Genomic DNA, 12,001 nt, shown 5'->3' with positions numbered 1-12,001 from the left:
ATTTTGTGAGTGCAATACAAATAATTTGTTTACTTGTTTGTCTCTTCAACACTTGTGTTAGAGTTGTGTATTCTTAGTTTTTCCTCAACACCGTTTTCGTTAAACCTTTTTGTTCTGCCTTTCCGACTATCCTTGTTATACTAAGATGTGATAAGAAGATTAAAACCGTCTACTTTCTAATTTATAAAAAATAGAAAAAGAACTTTGGAATGAAAAGCTTGTTAGCATCCATCATTAGATAAAGGAACATGACCCGTAACTAATCATTTGTTTCCTGCACTTAAGGGATTATTTTTGTTCACTATCCTCAAGTGATAGTAATTTAAACTTATCAAATGGTAATAAATAAGGTGATATGCATTACTACCACTTATGGGTAGTGAGTAAAAATGCACCCGCACAAAAGTGAACCTAACATAACATGCCCTTTAATAAATATTCTAACGTGCACCATAAAATTAAAGCAAATTTTCCTTCCAAACTCCAATAAGAAACACTATAGTCTGTCTTTTTTCCCCAAAACCCAAAAAAGATGGTGCCTCCATGCATTCATGACCTAACGACCCAACCCCTCTGGCTTCTCCTTCCTTCCACTCTTGGCTTCTTCATCCTCCTCAAGCATATCACCTCTCTGGCCAAATGGGTCTTCATCCTCCTCCTCAGAGCCCCCAAAAACCTGAAAAATTACGGCTCGTGGGCGTTGGTCACCGGTGCAGCCGACGGCATAGGAAAAGCATTTGCCTTCCAACTTGCCCAAAAAGGCCTAAACCTAGTCCTAGTCAGCCGGAACTCCACCAAGCTCAAATCAGTCTCCGATAAAATCCATGCAAACTCTCCCTCTACCCTAATAAAAACCATTGCATTCGACTTCTCAGGCAGCGGCTTGGACGGGTTGGACGAGCAGCTGGAGAAGGAGATCAGGGGTTTGGACATCGGCGTTTTGATCAACAACGTCGGGGTTACATACCCGAGTGCCGGATTCTTTCACGAGGTTGGTGAGGAAGTGTGGATGAATGTTGTGAAGGTGAATGTGGAGGGTACATCTAGAGTGAGCATGGCAGTTGTGCGAGGGATGGTTGAAAGGAAGAGAGGTGCAATAGTTAATATTGGTTCTGGGGCTGGCATTGCCGTGCCTTCTCATCCTCTCTTCACGATCTACGCTGCTACAAAATCGTAAGCATCAAATTTTAAGTTAATTTATCTCTCTCGCTCTCTCTCTCTCTCTCTCTCTCTCTCTCTCTCTCTCTCTCACATATACATCTACACACACACACACACACACACACACACATATTTTCCTTGAATTTACAAGATTTGCTAGATCAAAAAAAGAAAAGAAGTTATAATTGAATGCGTGCTACTACCCTCGATCTTGTTATGTCATAAAACCCATACTATCTAACCGACTTATTAACTGTATTCATCTACTCCTCTGCTATACTGCCGCATGCAGTTTCATGGGTGCCCATCAAAGCTTTGCACCTGACACTTTTGACCTACTGAGTTATTTGTTTATATTTCATGCATTAACGTAATGTTTTCATCCTATGTGAAATATCCAATGTCAAAAGCATTAACAAATTAACCTTTGTACAGCATCCCTATTACTTGGAAGTTCATGGGAATCAATACTCCATCAATTTGACCACCTATATATAATATGTTGTCCAACTCTTTAAATAATGCATGTGCAACACACCATTGTGAATTTGTGGCTGTGTGTTGGTACAAAAAAGAATATAAAAACACAAAAATATTTATGGTACTCGAGGGTATAAGATATTTGAGGTATTTTAATAATTAGATCTTGATTTCTGCGTTTTTGACCAAAAATTTAAGGTATATCTAACAAGTTGACACATAGTTCTAAATATTTTAATAAAAACGATTTTGCTTATACACACATTATTTGGTAGTGATTTATTAAAAAATAAAAATACAATAAATTTTAATTAAAAATGATGTGTGTCAATGCTTTTCTGAAAAAGCACCATTTGAAATTTTCTCAAAAAATTTGCCGTTGATTTTGTTTTGTTATCATTTAGTAATTTTCTTTCTTTGGTAAAAGTAGCGTCAAACAAGCCCTTTAGTTGTCTTCAGATTTCAAAAACACTTTTACATTTTTTTTTTTTAAATGCCACTTTTTTATTTTGTTATCGTTTTTAGCATGTCAAACGATCCTTTAACTAACTGTTTTTCTGTTGGCCATGCTTAACGATCACGAACACATTTTACATATCTAGTTAATTGTTATTTACTCTTATTAATTGGTCTAATTGGATTGGTTTTACTATTATTTTTAGGGACTTTTAGAGATAAGGACTTATTAAAGATGATTTTTAGAATATAACATGCAAGGTTTTTAACATTCAAAAAAGATCATTCATTTTAATGCATCATGACATGTCACCTATAATAATACCACATATTTTACCACAATTTACATGGTTACCATCTTAATTTTTTAGAATGTAACCTACACTTCCTGATTTTAGAAACAGAATAGATGGGGCGTGAAAACATTCATGTCACATAATTGAAAACAAGACGTGAAAGCAGGCTACAATTGCACCTGTAATCAATGAAAATTTTCAAATTTTAAAATGGCAACTGTCACAAAATAGTATTTTAGGTATTGTTACCTTCTACAACTCCATAAAAATCTATTTGAAGCTACAATAAAAAGAGAAATTATTGTTCGGCTTAACGATTCGATGCCTTCGTTGGAACCCAAGAATCACTTGTAAGCTACGGTTAGTATTTTTATTATTTTAATCAACACAACAGTTGGTACGGTTTGTGTTGTTGTTGTCTTAATCATAAGCTATATGGTGTGGAAAAAGTGTGTAGCTCTCATAATCAACACACCAATTGATGCTTGTATAGCTTGTTAGTACAGTTGGTATGTTTAGGTTTGATAGTTTTCATTGTTTTAGCAAAAATAGATTGTTTTGCAATGCACACCATGCGTTTGTTGAAAGCATATGTGGTAAATTTTCCTTTGGTGGTTTTGTTTTTAATTTAGGTACGACCAATTAGGTCCGATCGATTCAGTACAGTCAGTTAGGTACGCTATATAGGATCTGAAGCACAAATGGAAACATTGTAAGTAGAATAGGATGTGATGTGAAGGTGGGGGATGAAATCTCATTGAAAAATAGTGTAATGTACATCGTAGCTGGATAGGGATTGAGGCCATGGCCTCAAGTATTTGTTGTCTGTGAAGTGCCATCATTTTTTTGAATTTTTATACGGTCATTTAGCTCCGATCGATTCGGTATGACCAGTTAGGAACGTTATTTAGGATAGGTTCAATCGTTTCGGTACAGTCAATAAGGTACAAAAAACTTATGTTTGATTCCAAACAACACCTGATGACTTATATTTGATTCTGAACAACACCATATTAGCCATTGCTGCAATTGAAAAACTTATATATGTTTGCTCAGTTCTTTGAGCTTGACAATGCTTTTTACAACAATGGGTTGCCTTCAAATCCAACACTAATCAGCAATCCCAGATTGGATTAATGGTTCAAAAGTGTGGAAATTGCCAGTCAATATCACAACAGCTTCACAACACCGTAGGTGCAGTTGATGATGAGTAATAAAACTGAAATCACCGAAAAAAACATAGTTCTATCAATTTTGGGTTCAATATATAGAAAAGAAGCGTGAACATTGTCATCAGCAGAAAAGGAGAAAAAAGCTTTATTGCCGCCAAAGATGGGGAATTTCATTGTAATCGAAAAAGAAGAGATGTGACATCCCATATCGCCCAAGGGAGTGATCCTTATATGTATATTCTCATCTCTACCTAGCACGAGGCCTTTTGGGAGCGCACTGGCTTCGGGTTCCATTGGAACTCTGAAGTTAAGCGAGTAGCGCGCAAGAGCATTCCCAGGATGGGTGACCCATCGGGAAGTTCTCGTGTGAGTTCTCAGAAACAAAACCGTGAGGGCGTAGTTGGGGCCCAAAACGGACAATATTGTGCTGCGGTGGTGGAGTGGGCCCGGGAAGTGGTCCGCCCCGGGCCGGGATGTGACAATTTGGTATCAGAGCCTAACCCTGGTTGTGGTGTGCCGACGAGGACGTCGGGCCCCTAAGAGGGGTGGATTGTGACATCCCACATCGCCCAGGGGAGTGATCCTTATATGTATATTCCCATCTCTATCTAGCACGAGGCTTTTTGGAAGCTCACTGGCTTCGGGTTCCATCGAAACTCCGAAGTTAAGCGAGTAGCGCGCGAGAGCATTCCCAGAATGGGTGACCCATCGGGAAGTTCTCGTGTGAGTTCCCAAAAACAAAACCGTGAGGACGTAGTCGGGGCCCAAAGCGGACAATATCGTGCTATGGTGGTGGAGCAGGGCCGGGAAGTGGCCTGCCCCGGGCCGGGATGTGACAAGAGATGTGAAGAATCAATAAATACAAAACATTAAAACATTGATTTGTACCTAAGGGTAAATAGGAAAACTAAAACTACAATAATTCTATAAAAAAAATGATTAAATATGAGATGGAATACTATAATCTGACGTGAATGACTATTTTTAGTTTTTAATCTTCCATATGGTATTACTGAAAAAATAATCTTATTTAGGGATTAAAATGAAGTTTTCTAATACATATATTATGCAGTTTTGTGGATCAACTGTCTAGATCCCTCCACGTGGAATACAAGAGGTACGGAATTGATGTGCAAAGTCAGGTACCATTATACGTAGCAACAAAACTGGCGTCGAGGGTTGCTTCGATCGAGAGGCCCTCCCTCTTCATACCAACCCCAGATGCTTATGCAAAGGCAGCCATTCAGCGGATTGGCTACGAACCTCGCTGCTCACCGTTCTGGGCTCACTCAGTCCAGTGGTTCTTCTCGCGCTTGGCCCCCGACTCTCTTCTCGATGCTTGGCGCCTCTCTATTGGTTTAAAAAGAAGGGGGAAGAAACTCCATGAAGAACTAATATAATACGTACTTTGTTTTTTGGCCAAAAAATGACACTCTTTGTTATTTCTCTCTTGTGTGAGCAGACAAGTTTATGCAATTAATCTTAGATTATATATGAATTGACATGAGAGGAACTATGATAATACTATTTAAGTTTTTCTGCCACGTAACTTAATTAAAGCGCTTTTGATTTATCCATAACTTATTTACATTTTCGTAAGCAATGAAAGAGTAGTTAACTTACAATAGTCTCGGTATTATAGGAGAAATTTTTTCAATGCCCGGTATTTAAATAGATAGTATACATGTCATAAAATAAGCATAGGAACACGAAAAAATATATAATTTCTTTTCCTTATATTATAACATGTAGAATACCGTTTAAATACCCAACACTTGAAAAAATCTCTCATATAATAGAAGTATGGTTTATTGTGGGTTTTTCTTCAGTGCCGTTGGGCTTTCATGAATTCATGTTACAAAAACAAAAAACCAAAAAACAAAAAGAAAAGGTGAAATAAATAGCGGGTCATGCACTTGCAGTTTTTAAAGTTTTTATAACCCACCTAACCGAAAAGACGTTTTGGCCAAATCATTGAAGTTTTGTGTCAGCCTCTAGCATTTGCAACATCCAACTACTCTTCTTTCTTCTCACCATCATACTCAATGGCATGGTCCATTTTTTCAGCTGCTCAACATTAAACTTGTCGTTCAGTCTCTTTACAAAAATAAGAGATTTTTCAGTATGATCGGTATACGAAGTGGCACATTACGTGTCACTATACGAATAGTATGATATGTGTGCTAAAAGTTAATAATTTTAAAAATAAAATTTCTCACCACTTTTACTAAAACAAGTGGTGTACCACTTGTGTTCGCACCACAATTAAAATTTTCTCTACAAAAACAAAGTCCTTGATTTTACTCACCACGTGGCAACATCAGTAATGGAATTACATGAATTTGTGGCAACCACTATAGGGTTCATCTCTCTTTGCAAATCCTCCTCCAATTTTTTCAGATGGGTATGGGTCACGTTCCTGACACCCCCAAAGAATCTCAAGGAGTATGACTCGCAGGCACTTACGAGCTCTGATGGAATCAACAGACCCTTGCCTTTGAAATAGCTTCAAGGGCTTCGTTACTTATATTGTGTTTGGCATTGAACTGAATTTAAAAAAAAAATGACTGGAAGCAAATCTTATCTTCACGATAAGAAGCAAATGAAAAGCCCCAAATTATAGCAAAACCTAATTTGAAAAAAAAGGGTAAATTAAGGATTATTCTTTGGCAGCGTTTGTCCCCAGTGGCCTGCAATGGTTGATAGCAATTGGGTCTGGTACGATGCGGGGGTGACTCAATGGATTTTGTGGTTTCTGGGTTTGGGTTCGTGCAATGGTTCAAGGTGGCAATAATTCGCAACCATGGGATCTTGTTTCAAGATACAATAGCAGTGGTAGACTTATGTGCAAGATGATGGTGCAAGCAGTTATAGAAAAGCAGTGGGTCAAGGGTGGCGATGATGCGGGTTCTCAGAATGAGTTGATTCAGGTGGCGAAGACGGCTCTTCGGTTCTAGTTCGATCCGCCACCATGGATGTCTGAATAGGGACGGCATGGCCTAGGTTTAATTTGTCACCTCGGATTTTCTGTTTGTATGATGTTGATCGGAGGTGAGGAGGGAGAAAAGAGAAGGAATACTTGGATGAGGTTTCGCGATGCGAGCAGAGAGGTTGAATTTGTGACCCGACTAAATTATACGGAGGTTTTGGGGAGTACAACTTAGCGGGTGTGAGGGTATTAAAATGGTGGGACCGGTTTAATTTATCCAATGCTTAATTAGTCCATATGAGCACCAAACAACTTATATCGTATTACTTATATTATCCGATCTTTTATACGGCGTGCCAAATGAGACCAAAGTGTCATAACCTAGTTTTGCTTGATCGAAACACTTGAAAGCTTGAAGCTACCTCCAATGAAATACGTGAAAAATATGGTGGAAAAATTGGCATTAAGAATAAGGAAAACTATTGAAAATGACTTGAAAATTTTGAGTTTTAACGATAAGGGTAAAGTGAATAGTACCATGATTGACTTTTTAATATAAAAATATGGTTTTTCGTTAAAAAGTTCCCTTAAGAATATTCATGGACTTCGCAAAGTTTAGTGGGGAGGAAATAGCTAATTCCATGGTGGAAGATAGACCTGACATTCGTGTTGTGTTTTCCATGTTCGTGTCATACCCGATATCTTAATAGGTCGTGTCGTGTAACACCCGTTATAATAAATGGGTAAAATGACCCGATCCAAAATCGACCCGATAATATTAACATGTAATATGACCCGACCCGTTACCTGTTAAGGAAAATATATTTTAAACCAATAAATAATCAAATGAAAAACATAATACTAAATAAGTACATACATACCCTATTGTCACATCCAAAACATAAAAACGCATTTTTCTTTTAAATATATTTTCGCTTACCTAAATTGATCAAATGGTAAAATTGGAAAATATTGGAATAGAGATAGGGTTTTTTCGTCCAAAAAAATTCTAATAATATAAGTGAAATAGAATCCAACGGTATAGATTTACTTTCATTTATCTTACGGTTGTTATTTAAGTAAAATCTTTAATAGTTTTTTACTTAATGTAGAAGTGTAAATATATATATATATATATATATATATATATAAACGCTCGTAATGACAAACTTTACAACTTTCATAAAGAGCTTAACTTCAAAATTCGCCACTATAATCATATAAATCATAGATCAAAATTTAACCAGTGATTGTTGTTTACATTTATGCTTCACTGTTCTCATCAAATTTTGTTTTTTTTTTTTTTTTCAGATTTTCTTTTTTGAAAACATGATCTATTAGAGGATGTAGGAAGATGAACGGTTTGGATAGTTGATATTATATTCAAATTTTTACGGTTAGTGAAAATATTGCTTGATGTTTATAAAGTTTCTACAAACTATATGACATCGACTCATATTTTAGTTAACAGTAAATATCGAAACTTGATATCAAAGATCTGAACCGTTCATCTTCTTACATTCGCCAGATGATAATGTTTTCAAAAAAGAAAATTTTAAAAATGAAATTCAGTAAAAAGAATAAAGCATAAATGACAATCGATGGTTAAATATAAAATTAAGGTTTATGGATTATAGTGTAGAATTTTGAAGCTGACCCTTTCATGAAAGTTGTAAAGCTTGTCACTATGAGTGATTGTGTTTTTTTTTTTTTTTTTTTTACATTTTATAATAATTATTATTAATTTTATTAATTTTGCCCTCAAATAAAAAAACATTATTCACGAGGGTTTGAAGGATTTTAAAAATCTAAACGATAATGTAAGTGTAACCATTGTCTATGAATCACGAGTGTTTATATATTCTTTCACATTTTTCATACTTGTATGTATGTCTTCTTAGTTCTTGCCTATAAAAATATTATACTAGTTTATTTTAATTTTGGACAACAACATGTTAAGTAAAATTTATCCTAGTAATGATAATAAGGAACTCTCATAATAAAAATAAATAATGACTAAAACTTTTTTTTTTTAACTTATATAGAATAATAATACAAAACTATATATATTTAATATAGAATATATTGTATATATTAATATGGCTATTGTATTTTATAATAAATATTTTAGTAATTAAACTTTAAAATTATCAAAATAATTTTTTTCTTAGCGGTTGAAACAGGTTACCCACGTGTTACCCGCGTGTATACCCGTTAAGAACCCGGGTCATCCGATAATGACCTGATTAGTTATCGTGTTGACCCGAAACCTGTTATTTTTGTATTGTGTCAGAAACTGCCGGGTCAAGTGGAAGAGGTAAAAGGGCTTAATGTTGGTATTTTGGTAAATTGTGCAGGAGTGGCTTACAGATTTGGTAAGTTAATCCATGACGTGGATGATTGGGAGTTGATGGAGATCCAAGTACGCTCAAGAAGAAGAAAGGACCAATTATCAATATTGGTTCTGCCTCTCATGCCGTCCTTTCCTCTGTTCACCAATTATGCTTCTTCCAAAGCGTTAGTTCATTTATTTCTTAAACTTTTTCTTCTTTCAAACGATATTCTGCTTTAAGTTTAATTATATAATCGTAAAAATTGAAGAGATTAAAATTTGGATGTAGACGAGGAGCACATCATTTCTAACCAAACCTTTGTTTCATATTTTTATATCTCGTGGTTAGGCCATTAGTATGTGTTTAAGTGCAAAGTCTATGTAGCCTCGTAGATTGAAGCCCTTACACTTTTACTTCACATGGGCACCAACACTTTCACGTGTACTCCTCTACGTGAGTCCTAAGATTGCACCAACATTTTCACGAGTACTCCTCTGTGAGTCCTAAGATCTTCCCAAGTGTGTATTGAACATTAATTTCGGAGAAATTAAACATGTTGATAATATCATACATGTCTTGACTCTTTTGGAAAGTTCAATTAATTTATTTAAATTTTGATCGGAGAAAATCTTAGATACAACCGATTATTTTTTATGGAATTTTTTTTCTTTCAATGGGGTCGTAATTAGATTTTTAAAGACTCTTGCTTATTGCAATACAAAGTTCGTGTATATTAACCCTTATGACTATGTATTTCTTTAAAAAATTAAAAATTAAAAAAAAAAAAAAAACGTTTATATGATTAAGAATGCAAGCGTCATGTTGTATATATAGGTACCTTTCATGTTGTATATATAGGTACCTTTCAAAGTTGACATTCAGTGCCAGATTCCTATGTTCGTGGCAACAAAGCGGACAATGGTGAAGGCATCTCCCTTCTTCTTCCCATCACCAGATATACAGCATAGCAAGCATGCGATGGATTGGCTATGAGAACCAACGTTCGCCCTACTAGTGCCACTCTGTGCAGTGGCTCATATTACATGGATTGCCCGATGCGTTTTTGAGTGCTATGGTTTTTTGGTACTCCCATCGGTTGCGAAAGATTGGCCAATTGAAAAGGTTGGACAATAAAACGATGCAGCAAACAACACGAAAATGATGAAAATCCAGTGCGCGCATTCTTTGTTTTGGTTAAGATTGTGAGGTGTTATTTGGTTTGCAGTGGCTAAGGAATCTTAACAAACAAAATCACAATGGACATATGATTCACCGATGGGAAAATTAATGTGAGTTATGGGAACATTGTCACGTGTTTAGTTCAGTTCGCACGTTACTAAAATTAATGTGAAAGCCAACATGTAGGATGGAAGTAGGGACCACTCAGAGTTCGGAAAATATCTATAGTGCTCTAGGAATCCTCTGAATGTTTGGTACGAGTCTTTTTTGTGCCTACTAAATGTTGGATATAATGCATGCTAGGCATATCTCGATAGGTTACGTCGACAACACTCGACAAATTGCTTCGGCATATGCCGTTATCTCTGTTGACATGTGCGCAACATGGTTTAGTTGTTGACAACAAGTCTGCCAAGAGTTCCACGAAATACCTTAGTGAATAAACCTTTTTTTTTTTTTTTGAGGGCGTCGCGTTCTATTTCCATCTAAAAAACTTGTATTTAACACTCAGACCCCCAAGATTTAAATCCTAGATCCACCACTGCATGCATGTAAAATAAGTGTGGATTTTATTATGATGAGTAATGCTAGGTAGACGAATTGTTTAGATTGAATCTGCAAATTAAATAATGTGTCACCAATAAGAAATAAGTACGTTAATCAATACTTAAGTAATAATTCAATTATCAATAATCATGACACATGATTTACAAAATTTAATTTAAAAATTTGTTCTCCTTATCGTTACCCTTTGATGATTGAAAAATAAATGTAGCTTCAATACTACGATCAGCCACTTAATACTAAGTGATATTCCTCCTTATTTGTAAGTGAGAGGTTTTAGCTTAGATTCTCGTCAAATGCAAAATTAAATTATTATTGATAATCCATTGTGAGATTTAGTCCACTTCTCCTATCTTTTAGTGTAGATAATATCGCTTGGAAAAATAAAATAAAAAATGTTACGATCAATCTTTTTGAAAAAAATCGTATTTCAGTCATGGCATCTGACACACATTCTTTTTTGGTCAATGACACACACACATCGCAAGTTGCACTAGCAATTAATGCTTTTCTTAGTCTGCCTCACTGTTAGGCAAAAACATGGCGTCTTTAATTATTCTTGGCCGCCTCACGCCTTCTTACTGACTAGCCTCCCTGATGCGCGTGTGGAAGGCTCTTTTATAATTACAACGTTCTACGCATGATTTATACAATTTAAATGTATTTATGTACGTGGATTTGAAAAGTGAATTAAACATTAAAAGAATGAATGTAACATTGTCACAATGGACATATATATGATTCACCAATGGGAAAATTAATGTGAGTTATGGGAACATTGTCACGTGTTTAGTCCAGTTTGCATGTTACTAAAATTATACTTTAAATCATTGTTTTGTCTTTCATTTATATTATATACAACATTAATGTGAACGCAAGCAGGTGGGATGGAAGTAGGGACCAAGGTGGTCCTAGGACCACTCAGAGTTTGGAAAATATCCATGGTGCTCTGGGAATCCTTTGAATGTTTGGTACAAGTCTTTTTTGTGCCTACTAAATGTTGGATATAATGCATGCTAGGCATATCTCGGTAGGTTATGTCGACAACACTCGACAAATTGCTTCGGCATATGCCGTTATCTGTTGACATGTGCGCAACATGGTTTAGTTCTTAACAACAAGCTCGCCAAGAGTTCCACGAAATGCCATAGTGAATAAACTTTTTTTTTTTTGGCCGACTTCGCGTTCTGTTTCCATCTTAAAAACTTGTATTTAACACTCAGACCCCCAAGATTTAAATCTTAAATCCGCCACTACATGCATGTAAAATAAGTGTGGATTTATTATGATGAGTAATGCTAGGTAGACGAATTGTTTAGATCAAATATGCAAACTAAATAATGTGTCACCAATAAGAAATAAGTATGTTAATCAATACTTAAGTAATAATTCAATTATCCATAATCATGATGCATGATTTACAAAATTTAA

General features: G+C 35.6%; 1 protein-coding gene and 1 pseudogene across 1 annotated transcript; both read left to right on the top strand.

The window, feature by feature from the left end:
- The first annotated feature begins 532 nt into the window (after positions 1-532).
- On the top strand, positions 533-4,965 carry LOC137730586 (very-long-chain 3-oxoacyl-CoA reductase-like protein At1g24470). Its single transcript, XM_068469572.1, has 2 exons — positions 533-1,173; positions 4,638-4,965. The coding sequence occupies exons 1-2, from the start codon at positions 533-535 to the stop codon at positions 4,963-4,965; spliced, it is 969 nt and encodes a 322-aa protein (XP_068325673.1).
- Positions 4,966-5,754: 789 nt separating this feature from the next.
- LOC137731430 (very-long-chain 3-oxoacyl-CoA reductase 1-like) lies at positions 5,755-9,066 on the top strand (annotated as a pseudogene).
- Positions 9,067-12,001: the final 2,935 nt, after the last annotated feature.

This window comes from Pyrus communis, chromosome 4 (genome assembly GCF_963583255.1).
Source record: "Pyrus communis chromosome 4, drPyrComm1.1, whole genome shotgun sequence".
Taxonomy (NCBI): Eukaryota; Viridiplantae; Streptophyta; class Magnoliopsida; order Rosales; family Rosaceae; genus Pyrus; species Pyrus communis.
The sequence above is the reverse complement of the archived record's forward strand: the minus strand, read 5'-3'. Positions and strand labels throughout refer to the sequence as shown.

Bases quoted from the DNA above. Each gene is read 5' to 3' on its own strand.
- LOC137730586 (XM_068469572.1), top strand. From the start codon at position 533: ATGGTGCCTCCATGCATTCATGACCTAACGACCCAACCCCTCTGGCTT. The intron at 1,174-4,637 runs GTAAGCATCAAA...TATATTATGCAG, and splicing joins ATCTACGCTGCTACAAAATC to TTTTGTGGATCAACTGTCTA.